Raw genomic sequence first — 21,624 nt, forward strand, 5'->3', positions numbered from 1 at the left:
TGTATTATTACAATAAGGTCATCACACTAGAAAAAGAGGTCATTACTTTTCTGAGACAGTCACTGGTAAATTTAGCCTCGCTAAGATATTCATACATCTATAAATATTTGCTAGATTTGGCCATGTTTCATTAATAAAATTCAATCTTTCTCTTGGGAGTGGGGTTGTATCATAGACCAACTTGATTTGTGAATAAAAAAAAACAGATTTTATTTTTTATATTGCCCTTTGTACAACTTTGTGTTGGCCTATCATAAAACATATAAAACCATTGGGGGAAATTTTATACTTTTGGCGACGTTGCTAATATTCACCAGTATGTGTTTTGGGTGGTGGGGGGATCTTCTCCCTTTCCAGCAAGCAATTAATGAACTGTATCGGGCTTGGCTACAAAATCATTTTTGTGCTTTTGATTAATACACTAGTTAAAAGTGGAAAATGGATTTGAAATGTATCCTTGAGGCAGAACTGCAGTAAGTACCGGGATTCAGAGGCCAAACAACACAAAAACCTTGTTTGTAATAGACCTAATGTTTTCATAATAATTCCCGTGCAGTATCACATCACTATAATAAATGTTCTGCTGGTCACTTTGAGTAGAGCTTCAGGCAAATTCTCAGCAATGTCCATGTAGGACAAGCTGAGCCAAAATCAGCTTCCAGTCATTTCTCATGGTTGTGCTTTACGCCCAAATTAAATATGTCTACCCATAAAGTTTGCTATTAATCACTGCGGTTCCTTAGGAAGACAATCAGAAAAAATAGATCCAAATTTATTTCCAGAAAACAGGCAAAAAATGACAGACATTAATGTGGAAAAAAAACAAATGGTAAAATAAACAAAAAACGTACATATCCCGAGCCCAAAATTACTGTAAAAGAAAAAAAGAGAGTAGCTTCTGGTCACTAGGGTTTTGCAACCTAAACAGACTGAATTTGGAATAAGATAAATAGAAATTTAGGTCTCATCAATGCCTTGAAAAACATAACTTGACAGTGAAACAGATGAACGTTAAAAATAAAATGTTAATCATCCTGCATGAGTTTTCCGCTACAAATTACTTTACCCCAATGTTGTACTTCACATTACTTTTTCCTCAAACATTTAATCACCAAATCCCACTTTATTAATCTATGTTGACCTCTGACCTGCATGTCAATCGTCATGTTAAAATTTCTCTCAAAGTATAACCACACCGGTTCGATTTAGCTCAGCCTGATGATCTCAAAACCATTCTTCTTCTCCTTTATGGGCTGGGGTAGAAGCTGCCCTTGTCCCTCGCCCATATCCCCAATCGCCTCATTCTCTGACCCTCCTTGTCCTTCCTGCCCAGTGTCGGTCCCCTCCGTCGGTTTATCCACAGGACATTCCCCGTTGTAGGTTTTGACGTAGTCTTCCACCTGCCAGCCCCTGAACTCCAGCGGCTGCGAGCAGACCAGGCCCGTGTATGAGATGCTCGGATGGTGCTTGAGCCAGTAGACCAAGTAGTGGATGTTGTAGTCACAGATCCACGGGTTGTTGTCCAGCGTCAGCCTCCGCAGGAAGTACAGGTCCTCCAGCACGCCGTACTGGAAGTAACGAAGGCTGTTGTTGGACAGGTCGAGATCGCGGAGGTACAGCAGGCCTGCAAAAGCAGCTGGGATGGGAAATGTGCAATAAAGGTTAGCCTAATTCACAAAGGACCAAACATAATTATCCACATCAAATGCATGTTTAACTCCCACAACGTCTTGTATTAAAATGTCCCCCCAATAATTGTAGATTTTAAAACATAAATTTGCTATCGACTGCCCTTGAACATTGAACATGTATACAGAGACAATCCATTAGGACGAAGTTTGCTTTTAGTAAAAGTTGAGTCTCTGTTTATTTGTGTCAAAAGCTAGCAGTCAAGATAGTTTTGAGAATGTGATAGCCTCTGGATGTTTTTCCGCGGGAGGATATTCAGATAAGTCTCACTGGTGTGGCTTTGAGGCAGACTTGTGTCTATTTGCGAGATCATCGCTATCTCATGACTGACTTTGGAATTTGGAGAGAGGCTAAGCAAGTCAGACCGGCATAAAAAGGGCCATTTTTGCTCAGCGTTAACACAGACACCTATTCGGAGCCTTCTGTTCACCGTCTGTGTTGGTTTTGTGGGTCATTAGAGACCTTGTGGATGGGTTCTCCAAAGGAATAAAAATGAGCAATATAACAACATGGAGGCAGTGTGGCTCATAAACGATCGGCAAAAGAATGGTGACCGAAATGATGGAAGAACTTCTACTTCCAAACGCTATGATGTAACTTCATGATTTGACTGCACAGACAATACCTCCAGTGCCTCTCTTTTTTTATATCTGCGACTTTTATCACAGCTAACTCCACTGTCGCCAAGTTTGCTGCTGTCTGAAACTGACCTCTGAATTCAGAAGCTAACTCAGATCTGCTCTGTGCTGAATGCAATGCCTTGCAATCCCAACTTAATAAACTTATTGAAAACCTGAGGGAATATATGCCAGGTGCAAAAGGGTGCATAAATGTTCCCATAACATGTCCACTTTGAGCTGCTGATTCATTTTAGGATGAACAGCACATATAACGGCCGGAGCTTTCTCACTGACATCAAAAGTAACACATTTTGAAGGACCTACAAGTCTGTTGGTCTTTCCAAACCAGTCGGCACATAAAAAAGACCAGCTTACGTGAATAGAATAACAGACAGCGACTTCAAATAGGGATAATGAACGTCTTTGAGAGCTTCCAGTCTTGTCGCTGCTCTGCTTTTCTCAGAGTGCACCTATGAAAACATGTGCAAGTGTTTAGAGTGGGAGTAATGGGATGGCGGAGACTGTTTCTTGCTGTCCGCCAGCCTCCGGCCCTGCTTTTATCTTTACAGAGCGGAAGAGAGGATAGAGGAGGAGGTGGGGAAAAAACAAAAAACGGAATGAGAAGACCAAGCGTGGTAGAAAGCCGGGGCAAAATTAAAAACATTGCGGAAATCTTGAGAGACGTAAACGGCAAACACTTTCATTTGTGCTAAGGTCTGAGAAACTTTGGGTCCGTTCAGCTGTGTTTACGGCACGGATAAACAGAAGCGTAGCAGAGAGGGAAGGAAGGATGAGGGGTGTCCGCCACTTCAGGGTCCCATCTCCTGACTTGTGGGACTCTGTGCTCCCAAATCAGCTACTGTTGGTTGTTGAAGCCACCATAACCAAACCAAATCCTGTCTTTTCCCCAGAGGATGAAATTAACCGCTATTATCACTTAGCTATTTGTCAGTCATTAGCAGCCATATTTCCCAAAATGCCAATCTGGATTCTCTCTGAACCCGGCAATTCTGTCTGTGACAGATCTCCCAAGTAGGCCTAATCTCCGTATGTTAAACTGCATTCATCACTGGGAGGCCCTAACTGCCATGGTTCATCCAGAGCAAAACAAAATGCTAAACTTTACAAGTCAAAGACAAAATTGGTGTTTTTTTTTTTCTTCAAACCAAAACTTTCCGGCGCAACCCCCACCAGACGTTACTGGATGTTGATCAGCGCGTTCGCTTGTAACAATCCATAAAACTTAGTGGATTTGCATTCATCCCCCCTCCCCCACTCCACACCCCACGGCCCCCTGGTCACCTTCCACTTGAAAAGGATAAATAAACAACCTCTTAAAAATTCACTCCAAATGTGAACATGATTAGAAGGTGTTTCTTGGGGGAGGATTGTGACCATATGTCTCGGAGTCTTACAAGCTCTCAGAATCAAATGGAACTTCTTCCGTTGGTTTACAAATGGCTTTAGACACACTGGGGCGAGCCGCGGTAGATAGCTTGCACGTGTCGATGGCTGACGAGAAAGCTACAAATGTTTGTGGCAGGATTTGCCTGCTGGACAGGAGAACTCGAAGCCAGAAATCGTTAGCCTGGTGAGAGTAATGGATAAGCTTTAGGAATCTCTCTGCTGCTGAATTCAGAGAAGACAATCAGAGAGAGAGAGAGAAAGAGAGAGAGAGAGAAAAAAAACTTCTTCAGATTACTAAATGCTCATTTTGTTTTCTGTTTGATGCGCTGATGGTATAAATTGTTAATTATTTTATCTAAATAATGCATCAATGCGAAAAGCTACAGTAAAAATAATAGCGCATTTATTTGCTCTCGATTCCTTGTCACCTCAATACTTTTATTTTTGATTTCAATGCATTTTGTGTTTCTTGTTTGATTTTTACCCAGGAAGCACGTTGGCTAAACCGTGAGTGAAACTGTCACTGGGACTGACTACTATATATTTTATTGAGGGAAAATAGCTTTAACATTAAACAAACCTTTCTCAACAGGCAAGGGTACACTATCTCTGCACCTTTCTCTGTGCCCCCCTATAGCGCAGCACCTGCTCTGGTTCCCCGTGTTCTCTCTTTTGCGAGTTTTTGTAAAATTTTTTAAAATTTTTATCATTAAACATTCATCATCAACTTGCCATTTCTGCCTCTCTGCATTCGCGTCCAATTCCACCACCAATCATGACGCAGACTTTCAAATAAGACTTAGGATGTTGATTTTGGACTGTAAACACGTCCAATGTTGTAGAGTTGTTTCTTTTGGTGGTGTTTTCCGATTGACCTCTCGTAATTCATCTTAATTAATCACCACACCAGACAAAGAGTCTTTAAAGCATGCAGCACAATGAATTCCAAGAATATGTACATCCGTCTGTCATGCAGCTCTTCTGTGGAGCTCATGATTGATGCGTTACCTGTGTCTATGTGTTGCAGGTTGTTGCTGCTGAGGTTGAGCAGCTTGAGTTCTTTAGACAGCAGGAATTGTTTGGGCCTGAGATGTGTGATGATGTTATTGGACATGTCCATCCCCACTATTTCCAACGGCAGCTCCGGCGGAATTTGATTCAGATCTGTGGAAGGGGAAACGAAAAGAGAACCGTTGAAGGAGAAAAGGCCAAACCAGACTTTACATTTGTCGCGAGACGCAATGGTGCATTTACATCGAGGTTTTTAAAACCAAAACCGCATTAACCCCATTGATGGATTTACAGCTCCGAGGCAGATGCGCAAAACACATGAGGTTGGAACGGAGCCTGAGTGGAGAGTTGGAAACTCAATCAGTCTGGATCTTATATGTTTTCAAGATGTTGTGTCGGTTGTGTGCGACCTTTTTATGTGTTCAAGATGGAGCGTGTACAACATTGCTTGACTTGTTTTTTCCCCCAATTGTTCCGGCTTCATACACACCGATTTGTCTTTGATAAGATTGAGATGCCATATTTTCGTCTTGCAAACGCTTCATCCTCCTTGCACTTTCAAGACGTACGTTTAACAAGGTAATCACAAAGCTGTGAATGAAAAGGTGCACATGTAACATGCTCTGGCAGTAAATGTCATGTAAAGCTAACTGCATATGTGCTTAACATGTGCTGAAAAGCCTCATGCCAAAAACAAAGACATTTTTACAGTTTATGAATTGGTTTTGTGGCTCCTACAGACATCAGGCTTGATTCACCTGTCAGAAGGAAAAAGTAACATGGAGAACGTTAAAACTGGAGGTAGCATATGACGTGTTTAAAACAACATAGGTGGCCTGACTAACTTGTTTCATCGTTTATCTCTGAAGCAAAATGGTTGCAGATGAGAAAAACATACCATGCATTTCAGAAACATTGAAAGCGAACTGCTATACATCTTACCTGAAGTCAACCACCAGCTAGAGAGTGATTCTTTTAGAATTGTATAGGATGGAAAATACATAAATCTCCAAAGTGTGCAATGTGTGTCATTTGAGTTCAACCTGAAGCAATAGTCTTTGTATAAACTGATTATATTGCAGCCGTTACTGCAGTTTATTTAGATCTGGACTTTGACTGGGACATCATTTGATAGGACTTTAACTCTGGCTAAAATCCTATTTTTAGTTGTTGCCTCCAACAGGTTTTTTTTGTGACCCTAAGCTGTGATTAGCTTACCGAACGAAGCATCCCACAGCATGATTCTGTCACCACCGTTCCGTATGGAGACCATTGAATTATTTTTGGTTAAACTTTTTCACTGGATGCTCCTTGGAGTCGTTCTGTCCAAATAAAACACTCCGACATATATGCTTGTAATGCTGCAAAATGTAAATAGATTCTAGGAGTATGAATTATTGCTGTGGTTATGTTTTGATCTAGATTAGAAATGTTCACGTCTCTATTTATGTGGGTTTCCTCTAAGTATTAACTTACACAGAGTTTATGCTTTGCAAAAAAAAAGAAAAAAGAGAATGCTTATGGGGGCTTTTATGGAGCAGATGTTGCAGTCTTTATCTATCCGCTTTATTACGACAGATGCTGCAGCCAGTTATCCTAAAGCCCCGTTACAATAAATCACTTCTAGTTTAAGAGAGAACAATCACACACACAAGCAAGACACCCATATATTGAGGATGGGGAGCCCCGTAATGAGGAAATGTACTTATTATTTTCCTCTGACGATGTTAAACGCGCAGCAGGCGGACACATGGTGGAGAGGATGGGAACAGACTTCGAAGACTCTGTGGTTTCATGTTGCAAGTTGTCGGTCCAACTTCGAGAGAATACTTCTCCCGAGAGGTCCGAAGAGAATCCCAGCCTGCCTTTAGGTGTCTATGTCTCTCCAGAACTGTCTTTAAAAAAAAAAAAACCCTGCTGGCATTCAGTTCCAAACTTGCATTCCCAGGCTCTTTTCACAGACTTTAACCTTGAGCCAAAATCAACGTTTATTTATTTTTTTTCTGTCTAACTGTGATACATCTGTGGTCCCATGTGTTTTGGAGCAATTTTCTGTATGTTGAATTAAGGAAGAACACAAGTCTCAAATTTCGAATGCCAGTTTAATAAAAGTCGAGCCAAAAAGCTATTACCATGGTTCAAATCTCAACTCGAAAGATCCCTCAATGCACCAAATGTTTCGGCTTTACAGACTTAAGCTCAACACTTTCTACCTCTGTTCAAAGTGTCAAATGTAGCTGAATGAATGAATGACCAAATAACAGAGGAAGAGAGATAACATGTCAGGAAAAGTAATTGTCACTCCAGGCCCAGTCATAAGCGGGCCTGGACTGTGCTGTTGCTAAATCTGTTAAAGTCATTAATCTGCAGTACATCTGTTCCACTTTTTTGCACCAAAGAGAAAAATGATCCTTGGATGAAAACCCGCTGATCTTTCAGTCTATTAGAGCAAAAATGTTTCAGTCTGTTAAGGCGTCGCTGTTCATGTTCGTAGTTTGGTTTAAGAACACATTTTTCGTTTATACTAATATAGACCCAATATCCAGACTATCCTCCCTGTTTCTGTTTCAGAAAAGCGCCTCTGCAAAATCACAGTGTTTCACAGTTGTGTTTTTTTTTTAATGTGTGGCATTTTCTGCCACACAGAATTGGGTGTATACCAAACTGACTTCTTATAGCTTTCTTTTGTCACAATGCTGGGGTGTTTGAGTTTGGTTTTGATTGGTGTGTATATTTATGTTTATGGTTTAGTTATGTTCTTTACATTTTTTCATATTCTTTTCAGTTTTTTGCATTAGTGCAAACAAACTTTTGCATCTACTGTCCTATCATGTGTCTCTAATTAATCCCCTGGTTCTTTATCCATTTCCATTCCGCCCTTTTGTTGCGTGGTTTGAGAAATTTCTTTATCGATCTTATACAGGAAAACAGAAATGAAATCTGTTGTGAAAGAAGAAATGAGAGAAGGTGACATTTTATCAAGACTTTGACTTGGTCATTCATATTTAAATTCTAACCTGAAAAGAAGAGGAAAATGTCCTGCAGGAATTTATGAATGTGGCCAATCACAGGATACAGTTGAGCATGTACTTGTGAATTGTATAAAATGTTATAGAGAAAAAAGTACTCAAAATTGATTTCACGAGGAAAAAGTACAATTTAAATTAGCTGAGTTATCGTACTTAAATTCAAATAACATTTTAAATAAGGCATTTTTGTCAGTTTCTTGCAAAACCAGAACTTTTTATACGAAAATAGGATAAGATTTCACACTTCAAATCAGTAGGGGGCGGTAATGCGCACTGTTTATCAGGGAAGAAGAAGAAGAAGAAGACGAAGAAGAAGAAGACATCCTTGTTTGTTACCTTTCCCACGTGAGTCCATTTTCAATATTCTACCATCACTGAAAGTTCTTTTTTTTTTTTTGCTAAAGTTTTCAATTTCAGCCAATATTTTTGCTCTGAATTTGGGTGACTTCTTATCAACAAGCCAGCTTTCAACAACGCATTTCTGTCTTGGCGTTCATGATGCTACTTGTTCACTTTGTCTTTAAAAAAAATTTCGCAGCTGGACTTATGCTGGTATTAAATGACCTAAAAGTTGAAGCCATTTATAAATTAGTTGATGTCTATGAAATATTCGTTACACTTCATTTCATTTACGGTTTATCAGAGTAAAGATGGCAGCATCTTGTTAAAAAATAAAAAATAAAGCGAATTGAACCATTTTACTAAACAATATGCACTTACTTCATGTCTGTGTATTGCAAACTAAAATTGGCTTTGGCGTTATTGTAATGTGACCAAATGTACACTGACGCAAGGTACTGAATGAAACTACTTTCGTGATTTTATGGCCGTGAAAACTATTTCCCCGACATTTATGTATCAACGAAATGGGCCGATCCCTTTAAAGAATTACAAGCACATATGGAGTAGAGTGAAACTCTCTTGCTTGAATCCTAATATTGCTTTCCTGTCGTAATACATAGTAAAATGCTGTTGAGTGATTTTATTATCACAAAACGTCAGACACAAAAAGGAAAGCAGCAGGTGTTTTAACACGTTTCATGCTGCCCAGCTGAAGAAGGAAGAAGTTATTTACAGCACTGAATTGAACCTTGAGGGGTTGTTTCTTTACCGAAAGGGGTGGTTGTGTAGTTTGGGTACAGAAATCCCAGTGTTTCATTTTAGGTAACATTTAAGCAAATGAGCAAAATGAGGCATAATTAGACATGACCATTTCAAAGATTTTTCCAGTATGATTTCTGGTATGAATAGAACATTTGTCAATGGATGTTAGATTTTAACTCTGAATGACTTTGCAAACCGTGAGTACGCTTAGTTGGCTTGGAGTACAATGCAACTGAATTTTGAGGTAAATACATGCAGCCTAAAGCATAGTTTTTTCAGAAACTTTGTCTTAAATAACTCCCTTCATTTAATTTAACCACAGAGTTTTGGTCTCCAGTGAGAAGCATGTGAAATCAACTCTGGTTCATTTTAAAGGGACAGCCTCCAAACCAGGAGGGCTACCCGAAGACAGAGAAAAACAGGAAGAAAGATATAAATCGTACTGGAAGTTGGTTTTAAAATAGACCCATAGACTTTCCTCAGGGTTTCTATTTTTAATATGCAAATTCATTTGAGTTAACTCTGACACGGGTCCAGTTCCCAGCGTCGAGCTAAAAAAACAAAACGTTCCGGGTGCAAACTGTAAGATTTTTTTAAATGAAATGTCAGAAAAGGTTGCTTCTCAGCATACCGAGATAATCGTATCCCTGTTTATGCCTATTAATAAGTACCAAAATTATTTTTAGTTCCATCCGAACTGGACAGATGGTTATGTTTATGCTTGAGGCATTGATTAGTGAAATCACATTGAAATGTTTCCACTCACTTCACATGAGATCATGTCATCTTTTAAATTTGTGACTTGAGGTTTTAATCAATACTTTATAATTAGGTGGAGCTAAATGAAAGATAACTTGCCCCCACATAAGGCAAATTTCTCAGTGATGTCATGGCATGCTAAAGTCTTCTGTGAGAGTTTAGTTTGGAAAACAGACAAGCAAAGCGAGGAGACGTGTATGGGTTTAATTTCGCTTGATTCGAACTGCATTAGTCAAAGACGACCACAAAGAGAAAAAACCAGAGAGCAAATTACTGGACCAAAAGAAGTAAATCCTTCTAGGATAATCGAATCATCATTGTCATGCATAGCAACTATAGTTGGGCTCAGTAAAAATTTGGATACATTTCTGTTTGAGTATTGTGCTACCGGTTCGAAACGGAATCTGACTTATTACCGGGTATAAATAAAACTGAACGAGGCGAGGAGATTGATGGTATAATGACGCCGCGAGGGAAACAGAGGATCCTTGCAAGAGTTGAGATAAAGAACTGATTCAGAAATCTCTCTGAAGAGAAAAAAATAATTAGGAAAGTATGTGAAGCGCTTCCCTGCGTGCGGACGCAACACAGATGGCACTTTGTGTGGTTTCGGCCTGTGAAGATTTGCTCTCCGTGAAAGGGTATGAACTCTCCTTTTATGCGTGAATATCGAATCACGGCCTAACAGTTCAAATGAAGTGACCTCAGCTTCGTTAGTGAGGATTAATTGGTCTCCCAAAGTTTTGAGTGTGAGACTCTTTGCGGCATTTTGCGCATCTTTTCCAAACACAAACGACGTGTTAATAGAAAATTAAATGCTTCACAAAGCAAAGCCTTGTTTTTCTGTTTTAGTCTATATTAGTAATATTTGGGGAAACGATGTCATCAGAGCTTCCTCAATTAAAGTTCAACTCCCTACTTGGCTTGACTTGACTTAAATCATTTTGGTATTTAAGACCAACTCCTTTATTTAGTAGCTCCCTGAAATGAGTTTAAAATGCAATGTCAAAAGGCTGCAGGTCACTGATTATTACAGAAATCAAACTAATCCCATTTAGAAACTTGCAATAGCACTGGAATGAAAACTGCAACATTTATATGGACACAGTGGTGCATCGGCAAGGTGCAGACATTTGAAAATGTGCAGGGAGTTAATTTAACGTTTCTTTTCGAGCCACCTTTTATGTCATCTCAGCCATCTGGAGATTGCACTCAATTGTAATGGAAAGCGACTCAAACAAAGTCGGATCCAGTCGAGCTGAGCTGGTACTAATTTCAGTGCCAACTTGTGGATACTTCCCTTGTTCACACTTAAATCCAATGAATGGCTTGTCAACAGCCCTCTAAAAACCTGGATGACTGCTGATTGGGGAAATCAGTCATCTGAATTACTGTTTGAGAAGTGACGCACCTAGAAGTGCGAGGTGTAGCTTTCCACAACTGGACTCATTCACGCACTTACAAAATGTTCTTTAACACCCAGGTTTGGCTTAAATGCACGATTTACAAGTGCATCAAGCACAAAAGTGGTCGGATCATAGCTTAGCTAATCAGAAAGCAGCTACTCCAAATGTGCTGTGTTCTTAAACTTCATCGGTGCAGACATGGTGCTGCGTGGTGTGACTTGAGATGAAAAAAAAGTTAATTTATGGCCATTGCAACAATATTTGTGCTGTATTTAAATCTGTGGAAAATAAGTGCAGCAATTATGTAGTTTACAAGTTTGTGGTTTTGTGGGTAGAAACCCAGCAAAACTGACGAAACATTTTAAACGGTCTACGGCTTCCCCAAGTTGAATGCAGTTATGCCTATCCACCATCTGCTGTCGTGAGCTGTGGAGATTTTGAATGAGTAGAGGATAAATCGCCCCAAAGAAATCTCCTTCCCTTCCAGTGTGGCTAGCAAACGCCCGTGTAGCAAACGCTATAAAAGCAAATATATCTCTGGTGTCTGACTGTAGCCATAACAGAATACAGCAAACTTAACTCGTGTGCTCAGTTTCACTGGATAAGCAAGCATGACTATGCTGTATGATTAATGTTTTGTACTGCTTTTTTGTTTCGTACCGCTGAGCCAGCCTTTTCTTTTACGATTTGGTTGCACACAAAAAGTACTAAGTTTCATTCATTGAGCCCAATTTTGTTGGCTGGGATCCGTGCGTGAACATAATATTTTGTCTGTTGCTCCAGTGTGTGTTCTGTTTTTTTTTTTGTCATGTGTTCCCACAGTATCGCAGACAAATGGACACCCAGATTTTCTCTCACCTTTGTGTGAGCAGTCCAGCAGGAGCCTGGGATATTTGAGATGGCAAATGGACACGGCGTCTGTCCGAACTATGGGACGCCCTGGCTGGGGTTCCTCCGGCCTGTTGTCCTCGGCACACAGTAAGTCCGCTTTCAGCTTTTTTAGCTTCTGGCCCTTCAGAGAGCGAGGCTCGGCACACCTGGCGTAGTTGCCCAGGTTTCGATTGCTGGGCACCTGCAGGGTCCTGACCAGGCTGTCGAGCGGGCAGCGGCAGCTCCAGGGGTTGTCGAAAATCCGGAGGTAGGTGAGGCGGGGGAGCGGGAGGAGGACCTCCTCCGAGGCCGACCTGATGCGGTTGTGCTGGAGGAGGAGGGTGGTGAGCTGGGAAAGGCCACTGAACGCGTCGTCTTCGATCACCGAGATGACGTTCTGCTGAAGGTCCAGGCTCTTCAGCTGGGTGAACTGCTCGAACATGTTATCCCGTAAAATCTGAGAGGGGGGTGGAAAAAAAAAAGCCACAAACATCTGTGATTAAAAGCAAATCCATAAACCTTTGAATTGATCTGCCTAAGGATTTATTTGCAGAGGCTTGTGCTGATCAAGCTTGCTTTAAAAAAAGAAATGTATCTTTCTTGTCTAAAACTTCACCATCTCTGACATTTTGGACTTATCAGTGAACCAATGATGATGCATCTATAGTCTGGAAACATATCACACTTTCATTTTAGAGGGTAGACAACGCTACTTAATGTCATGCAAAAACAGACAAAACAGGTTTTAGTCCTTCCACCTCAATTCTACTATCGATTGTTCAAATAAAAGATTGATGCCACACGTCTTTATGCCTTACCCATGTGGCAAAGCTTTTATTTTCGCCACCTGTGGCACACACATTCCCCACAAAAGCCCTCATGGCGAATGTGTTTTTGATCTCGGGGCCCAAATAAATGGTGCGCAGATGGCCGAAAGTATCAACAAACAGCGCAGGTTTTATTTTCAGTTTAAAACAACTAACTCAGGAAAAATGCCCTGTGTTTTGCCGGGCAGAATTAAAGCGAATGTTTCTTGGAAACTCCTCGTTCAGTTTTTAAGATCCCAATATAACTAAAAAGCACGTCTGCTGACTCGGCGCTGTGCTGGCTTTGCAGCTGCGTCTGCAGTCCGTTTTGAGCTGTTCTCTTTATTTTGAGCTTCATTGTGCTTGAACAGAATTAGAAGTTATTGCTTGCCGTTCGACTGAAGGGCGTGCAGTTTTGGAACATTTTTAAGATTTGTCGTTAAATGTGTGAAATGTGTGTTCTCCTGCTTTTCTAGATGAGTTGAAATCTGCCTCCACACACCTGAATCTTATTTCTGGCCAGCAGAAGATGTTGGATGTCTTTGGGCCAGTCCTGCCTCACAAAGGTCAGCTGCCTGTCCTGGCAGTCCAGGTACTTCTCCCCGGCCTCCATGTACTCCTTGCATTCCTGAGTTTGACGCCTCATGACGCCGGCCCTTCCTTTGCCTCGGACACGACCCCCGGTGCCCCTCTCTGTGGCCTTTGACCCCGGGACTCTCCGAGGTTCAGCCGACCCAAGGAGCAGCAGGAGGAGAACTGCGGTAAGGAGATGCATGGCGGGGGAGGTGAGGAGGGTTCTCTGTCACAAAAAATGTTGGAGGGACACAGGAGGCCGGTCAGAGCTGTACATGCAGAAACAGACAAAATGGAGAACAGGAGAATGTTGGTGAAAAGGTCAAATGTCGTTGCTCAAAAGAGCATACAGTGCAAAACACTTAAAAATGAAAAGAAAATAAATGCATTCTTGTTGAAACTTTTTTTTACAAAACAAGAATGTTTCTCTTGCTTCTCAGACGCCAGAGAAATGTCTAGTTTTTAATTAGAAACTAGAAAATGTCAAACAAAGAGATCCAGCTTTACAAGAAACACTTTTAAGGATTTGGTAACGTTACACTTGTTCCTAACAAGTGTTTGTTTTGCTACTTAGATATTTATATTTGTCATTAATTTATGTAAGAGCTTTACTCCTTTGGGTTTTGATTTTCATTTGTGTTTGTGTTTTTTATTTATTTTACTTATTATTGCTTGTAAGGTTTTGCCATATTTGATTCATTATTGCATGTTGCCATATAGGCTCATTCCTTTATGTTTAGTTTCTTAGGTGATGCTTGTGTTCTGTGTTTTGTATTTATTTCTCTCGGATTGATTTTCAGTTTTTTCCCCTTTTTGATTCTGTGGCCTTTGGGCCCCTGTTCAGTTTCTTCTATGTTTTTCTGTCTATTTTTCATATTCCTTTAGTCAACCTGTTTGCCTTCTGTCGCAGCTGCACCCGGTTTGTCATCAATCACCTGCCTCTTGTCAGCAATCGCACTCCTCAATATTTTAGCCTCTCCGTTTCCTTCATTCCACGCTGGATTCTGGTGACATGCGTGACATGGTTCAGCTCTGTAACTCTCATTATTTTACAATTCCTTCTTTAAAGTGCTACATTTTCGCCAGAGTCCGTCTTGAATTTCACTTTTTGTCCCCTTCAGTCCTGAATATGAATCCTAGATGTTCTTTCCTAGATTAAAAGAGATTTTGTGGATATTCTGTGTTAAAATCATTCATACCCGTTCTGCATGACCAACATCTCTGTGAAAGATGTGCAAAAATCTGCAATCACACTAATCTTTTAGTGCAGTTGCAGAACACAGTTTAATGAAAATGTCAAAAGCTTTCTGCACACTCACTGCATAACACTTCACTTTTGAAATAAAAGGATATCGACTCATCTGAAGTTTGCTTCTGAACATGTAGACAACTGATCTACCCTGAAGAAATATATTTGCACACCCAAATAGTGAAGGGGATTTTTGAGGCAGCATATTATGCTGTTGAATTTCTTGCAAAGATAACTTTGAAAACCTACAACTAAAATGAACTCGTAACGGATAATTTACCTCAATTTTATTTGAAGACTACTTTGGTCTCCTGCTTTACTGCCTTCTCTTGAGCCGTTTAAAATCTCCCTCCACACCTCATCGCTTCAACACAGGAAATAAGACAGTCGGCGATACTGCTGAACGCTTTATTTAACGGGCAAAGTTAGTTTTTCAGACAAGATCTCCAAGGCTGTCGAGAAACACGTCGTCCACACACAGACACAGACACACATGCTTGGTTTGACTCAGTCCAACTCCAGCAAACCACAGTCCTCCTACCGTCTCGCACAGTGGAACAACACTGTCAATGCAGATGGTTTGCTTCCATTGGGAATAACAGACTGGATGTGTAAGTTACACAGAAACAGCTGAGAATGTGTCTGTATGCACTTTCCGTTTCTCTAGGGATTGCCCACCTGTCCGACTATATCAATCACCTCAGTGGTTGCAAACCTCATCGTTCAACTCCTTTTTGTATGAGCTTGACTGTAATGAAGCTGCTGTAAGATGCATTGTGTATTTAAGGCTTTTGCTAGTACAAACTCCAGCATAGACCAAAGAGTGAAAAGGTCCAGCTGAGGCTGCATGTTAAATCTTGGTTTAAGAAGCAGATTCCTAGTCTGTGAACAGTGCTCTGGTTGTAGCCCTGTAAGGGCAAAGTCTCGATTAAATACTGGCGCTGTAACCTTTTTCTTTGTTCGACAGGTCAATGATAAGATTGTTTACCAAAGCATTCAGACCAGAAAAAGACACCGTCGCGTTGCAGTAGTCTACAAAAATTCTTGTTCCACAGCCACCCCTTAAACTTGTAATTGTAGACTTGTTTGCTGATTTACAAGGCACAGGCCTGCATCTTTAGCCAAATGAGAAGCTGTGGCGCTATGAACCTGCCAGAATCCACTGGTTGTCCTTATCTGCCTGGTTTCTATTGTAAAGAGAAACTTTTGTTGGAAGTCTCTTTTTTTTTTTCTTTTTTTTTAAAAGTGTTTTATCAAGTGTTTACATATGGAATCAGAAAAATAGTGTTCCGAATCTAGTTCACATGATACTCGCCAACATGCTACTTCCAGTCCACGTCATTTGTTTCAGACGTTTTATAAGGATAAATTTGTCGGTACATTAAAATTCTACAAAGTGTCACTTTCTGCAATTAATCTTGCAAGCACAAAATGTAAGTGGTCTTAGTGTTGTACCCTGCATCATCATCTATTCTGTACAAAGATCTAAAACCTAGAAATGCGACATGGATGCTGCATTTGCATGTGCATACTCTGATTGTTGGTGCAAAATCTTTGCTGTGTGGCTAATAAGTGTTTGGTAATGATTTAAGTCATCGGTTACATGAGTAGCAAATTAGCCCATAGCATACCACATCCTCAACCATGCTTACCTGGTAAATTTGGCACTTGTCATACGTGTCCGGTAGATTTATAACCCTGTAAAGTGATGTTGGGTAATTGTTCAATTCTTAATCTTATGGTGCAAAAGTAGCCTCGCCAGGTTATTATTTGTTTTTTTTTTTTTTCCTATTTTCCATTCAGACCTCCTTTTGTCATTCAACCAAGGTCGGGTACTGCTTTTAACAAATCCACGAGAACAATCTAGACCCGACTTTCTGCAGTGATTCGCTTTAGCTCCTTGCCTTTGTTTCCAGACCAGAAGGATTTCAAAGTCCTGCCAACGAGTTGTGGGTCTGCCGCGGGGTGTGTTCCCTTTGGAATGAGCTGGGAAAACCTTCAGAGGAAGGAATCCAGGACACGTCCTATTCAGATGGACCTGTAACTCTAAACCCTGGCTGCCCTCTTTAGCATGACAAACCAGAGTAGCTCCGTCAGCATTCACCGCTAATCGTCTCTCCTTAATGCAAGAAGTTCATTGCATCACATCATGTTTTGTTTACTTTTTTGTCATGTTTTTTTTTTTTTAACACATCCTTAAAATCTGTGACCTTTATCGGAAGTCCATCTCTTTTATGAGTACCTTAGCCACAGTCTGTCTGCAGTCTCCACTGCACATAGCTGTGCCCCAACAAACCAACGCAGGCCAAACCCATCCATGTGGTTCACCCTAACCTCGTGGCTGTGCCAAGCCTCAATTGGCCCTCTCAGCCTAGCATTAAATCCCACCCAATGTACCAAGGATGAGCCTATGCTGACCCAAAGCATTCTCACTTTAAAACTCATAGTAGGAATCCCTCACGGTTGCGGTCAGGTATTTCCTCAGGAACAGTTTTTGTTTGATCCCTCCGCCTGTCCTGAACCAGAATGACCTTTGGACGTTTGGTCTGGACCTAAAAATGTGGTAGCAACATGTCTCTCAGCTCGGATGACGAAAATAAACCTGTGGGAAGACTGAGAAGTCTTTGTGAAACAGACAAAAAGGCTGGGGAAAAGGGAAAAAAAACACTTCTTTGTGCATCATATTTAATTCTTAACGACAGCTTACTTATGCAAACGCTCATGGAGACAGGCATGTTGTGGGAAAAGCGAACAATGAAAAAGAAGAAGAGAAAAATGGAACGTAAACGCAAAAGATGCTCAGTATATTTCGTTTTGAACGTCTCAGTGAGCCAAAGTCTTTTTCATCACCAGACTAAAGGACACATAGACGGCTTGCCCTCCTCATAGTGTTTTACATGCTTGTAAGTCGGCAGAAACGAGGAGTGTTCAATTTCAGCTGTTTTATTTTCTACAGTGACTGTAGAAAAACTAACAGATTGCCTTTGATCAGTGTGCAGCTCTGGCGACGGACTGTAATCACAATTTTGTAAGCTTGTCAAAGTTGTGGCTCCTCAACGTCTGAAGTCCAGATCTACACTGTTACCGTCTTCTGCATGATACGCACATACCAAATTACAGACCAAGCATGTCAAAGACACTCCGATTCTGCTTCCAAAGTTAAGGGAAGTACCTTGCAAGAACCATAAAACTTTTCATCTGTCTAAATTTATTCCAGGAGTCTGGAGACTGCACAATTACTGACCGCATTTGTAGCCCAAAAGCAATATCTACGTACGAGTAACCTTGAGAGTTCAGGCATCCAGCGGGAAGAGTTCGGAAAACAGAAGGATCACTGTTATGAGAGAGAGAGAGCAAGAACAAGAAGGGGAGGCTATAAAAGCAAGACTCAGGGATTTCTTCTGCATGCAAAAAGAAAAAAAAAAAAAGAAAACAAATTCTTACTACCATCCAAGTAGCATGCTCAATCAATCTCTGTTATTCAGTCAAGCTGTTAACTGTAGAAAAGCAAACAGGGAAGCAATGAAAATTTGTAAGAATGAAGCTAAATTGCATCCATGTCAGTTCAGCCTCCTTTTTATATTTATGTGGGGTATGCCTCCTATGTGTGTGCTTTAACTTTAGGATGTCATCAATCGGAAACAGTCTCGAATTTCTTTTTATTTTGGGATTTTAAGTGACAGACCGAAACTTTAAAAGATTAGTTTAGACTGAAGTGGAAGGATAATAATCTAACGATCCTTCCTCCAAACCAGTCATCTTCAGAGATGACCAGCTTCTAGACTTTGACTTCTGGCATGTTTTTCCTCCCAGGTTTTTTTCCCCCTTATTCATCGCCATCCATCTTCCCATCGTCTCTGAATAGGTTTGGTCTTCTCAGCCCGATGCTGCCACCACCACGTTTCACTGAGAGAATGGCGTCTCATCTGATCAGGGCATCTTGAGGTTAGCTGCAAACTTACCCCAAGCGTCTTCTGGATTTTTATTTTTTATTTTTCCCTCCATCCAGCTTCTTCGTAAGGAGCAGATTTATGGAGTGCGTGACTAACGTTTGTCCAAACAACAGATTCTCTCCGCAGCCAAGCAGATTTATGCCTCTTGGCTCCCTTCTCTGACTATTGCCCCTCTCGCCTCGGCCCGTCTGTTTAGGTAGACACCCAGGTCTGAGCAGGTTTGCGGTTGAGCCATGCTGTTTCACGTCTTGAGTTTTGTTTTGCCGTTTATTTCATATTCTCTTAACAAATCTGAGGCATTAATAGTACAGCTGTGTTTGTGATGAGAGTAAATCTTACAAAGGTGGGATTTACATGGCTGCAATGGGTATTGGAGCTTATCAAAACACAAATTTTAATTTTCTTTTTTTTTAAGTCTTCATCTTTATATTTATCCAGTACTTTTAAGGATACAGAACATGTTCTGTGTATTAATAGAGCTGGGAAGAGAGAGTGCCTCTTACATCCCTGAGAGCCTAATTGAAACCAGAAAGGTTAACCTCTGCAGCAGAGCGAGAGAGAGAGTGGGAAAAAAAAAGGTTTAAGAACAGAAAATGACACTTGAGTTTTTCACTGAGGTTCAGAGGGGTTGAGCACACAAACAAACAGCGGAGGGTGGACCTGACTGGTGAAAACATGCCAAAGTGCTTGGCTTTGCATCGAAATCAGATTTCCATTTTTCTGGCTCCGGGGGGTACTGTAAATCTCAGCTCTTTCACGTCGGCGTGGATCATTAGTAACCAATGTGTGCTTATAGGTCCTGTGTCAGTCATTTGAGCACTTTGAAAACATAATTTATCTCCCTTTAGCTGGCCGTCTTTCCATCGGAGATCCAAACCTTCCTTCGAGCTGCCTCGTTAAGACTCGCGGAGATGAAAAAGCCGTGGCGCGACGCTAAACAGACACCACGTTCCCCCCCCCCCAGCCGCACAGCTATGTCGACTGCTTTGGCTCCGTGCCAGACATCTGCGTGGTAAACGCACGCGAAAAAAGTGCTTTCAAACCAACGTAGCTGTGGGCAAGCTGAAACAGCTGAACGCTCCGAGAAAAAGGGGCTTCTGCTCTTTAACAATCAGGGCAAAATTGCAAGTTAAGCAAGTTCCCCCCTCCAGTTTTACTTGGTACAGAATCCCAGAGTGAAACCACATGGTGCTCCAGTTTCACCCAGCAAGAGCTTGGGATCTTTCTGAAAACAACAAAGCGGCGTGTAACTCTCTGGGGTGCCATCACGCATACGACTGTGCAGTAAAACGTGGAGCAGCATTCGCTTGGATTATATCCAAAAAGCAGAGAAGCGCATAACCAAAATCTATTACTAATATTAATATTGCTGATGTTATTATTATTATGCAAGAGAATAGTGTTAGCTAGCTGCGTATACGATGAACATGAGTCATCTGGAGTGCACTCTCATCCAGAAATGCTCTCTTACAGTATGAAGCGATTCCAGTTGGAAAAGTTCTAACTGTGACAAATGAGATTCTTGGCTCCGTCTGTCATGGTAGTTGAAATGGAGCACTGTGTAGTTGGGTAACAAAATAAATAGGCAAGTCCTTTTTACAACTCTTCAAGTGAGAAGAAAATCTAGTCCAGAAATTCTGCAAGCAGGAAATCAAATGCAAACTCTTGCAAAAATGCTTGGTAATGTAAATTTTGGCTCTTAATGCTTGTGCAAAATGCCTCGTACATTTCTTTCTTTTTTTTTTTACTTGCACACACATTTTTAACATTTAAGCATTTAAATAGCCACATAATCTATTTTCAACTCCACTGCAATTAGTCCCAAGCAACCCAAAGATGTGATGAAGCAAAAATCTTAAGATAAGAATAAATTGCTGTGACTTTGCATTAGTACTTGGGGCTGTACCATGCCAGCTTTTTTTTTTTTTCCTATTTCAATTTATTTTTTATCAAGCTTTGTTGACTCATGACTGAGCAATAATTACAAGATTAGCTGCCGTTTTTCAGCTGGGTAACTTCAGCACACACTCCAGACGCATTTCTGTGGAGTATTAAAAGTTTCAGTCCTACCCGTGCAGGGTGAGAATCTGGCCCGGGTTCGTCTACTAGAACCTGCGGATCTCCGGTTGGTCCAGTGTCCCAGGCTCCTAATCCTGTCATGAGTGCTGCATCCAAGCCAAGAATATCGGCCCGGGCTGCTGGAGCACCTTGGAGTGAGGGACAAAGACTGGCTCTCTTTCTATCTCTCTTTTGCTCTCCCTCTCTCTGTCTCCCTCGCTCTTTTCTCCTCTTCCTTTTCACCCACTCAGCTGGAATCACATTGTGAGCTGTGGAGCAAAAACCGATCCTCATAGGAGCCACAAGGCTGCCTCTGGTTTAACATTACGCACACACACACCCACACACAAACTCCTGACACACGTGTGGGAGGGCTGCAGCCCTTTATTGGTCCCCTCTGTTTAACTGGTGAACTTACTGCAGGATGTGTTGCTAACTGGCCTGACAGACTGAATAAAAGACAAATAAAGACCGAGCTCCTGGGTGGCAGAGCAGCAAAAAAAAAAAAGAAAAAAAAAAGCTCCTCACACAGACACCCTTCTGCACACTTGTCATGTCTTGCCTACTTTTTGGTTGTGTTAAAGCAAAAAGTGCTGGAGAAATGCTAGAAATATTGATATGCTCGCTGAGACTCAAGCCACTCTGTTTTCCAATAATTGGATATGAACTAAACCCCTAATAAAGATCTCAGTATGCATGCATACAGGCAACAGTGGTTTTGCAAGATTCAAACTTCCACAAGTGGCAGCATTATGGTTTGGGTTGAAAAAGGAAAAGAACTGATGGACGTTTCCGTTAAAATGTGCAAATTCTTGCTGACTAGGGGTCAATTTCAGTTTCCTTTTTATCTGTGACAATTCTTAAAAGCTTTGCTTTTACTTTACACTTTGAGTTCAGTGTATTTCAAAATCCAGTTGAAATAGACTGATTGCGGTTGTATTGTGAAAAAGTACGGAAAATGTAGTCTGATTGTTAAAATGTGATTAACATAGTTGGTGAAAATGTTAATGATTGAAAACGGTGCTGTCAGATTGAGAGGTTGCATATTATAAATATTGTTACATAATTAACATGTTCCCTTATGTTCTTG

General features: G+C 41.0%; 1 protein-coding gene and 1 long non-coding RNA gene across 2 annotated transcripts; one reads left to right on the forward strand and one right to left on the reverse strand.

The window, feature by feature from the left end:
* Nucleotides 1-756: 756 nt before the first annotated feature.
* On the reverse strand, nucleotides 757-21,215 carry lrrc17 (leucine rich repeat containing 17). The gene is made up of 5 exons (XM_014970744.2): nucleotides 20,547-21,215; nucleotides 13,204-13,543; nucleotides 11,884-12,352; nucleotides 4,725-4,880; nucleotides 757-1,636 (listed from the first exon to the last, which is right to left on the reverse strand). Exons 2-5 carry the CDS (start codon nucleotides 13,474-13,476, stop codon nucleotides 1,206-1,208), a joined length of 1,329 nt encoding a protein of 442 aa, XP_014826230.2. The 5' UTR covers nucleotides 13,477-13,543; nucleotides 20,547-21,215; the 3' UTR covers nucleotides 757-1,205.
* Nucleotides 8,028-13,298, forward strand: LOC148152488 (uncharacterized). Its single transcript, XR_015762225.1, has 3 exons — nucleotides 8,028-8,101; nucleotides 11,848-12,003; nucleotides 13,178-13,298. It is a non-coding gene; the product is annotated as an uncharacterized LOC148152488 (long non-coding RNA).
* Nucleotides 21,216-21,624: the final 409 nt, after the last annotated feature.

Source organism: Poecilia mexicana, unplaced genomic scaffold (assembly GCF_051168715.1).
Source record: "Poecilia mexicana isolate PSO_F unplaced genomic scaffold, ASM5116871v1 scaffold_23, whole genome shotgun sequence".
NCBI classification, from domain to species: Eukaryota; Metazoa; Chordata; class Actinopteri; order Cyprinodontiformes; family Poeciliidae; genus Poecilia; species Poecilia mexicana.

What these genes read in the sequence shown, in the direction of transcription:
- lrrc17 (XM_014970744.2), bottom strand. Translation starts at nt 13,476, where the DNA reads ATGCATCTCCTTACCGCAGTTCTCCTCCTGCTGCTCCTTGGGTCGGCT. An exon ending in TGGCCAGAAATAAGATTCAG is followed by an intron (nt 12,353 to 13,203) that starts GTGTGTGGAGGC and finishes CCCCCCTCTCAG; the next exon opens with ATTTTACGGGATAACATGTT. An exon ending in CCTGCAACACATAGACACAG is followed by an intron (nt 1,637 to 4,724) that starts GTAACGCATCAA and finishes TTCCCATCCCAG; the next exon opens with CTGCTTTTGCAGGCCTGCTG.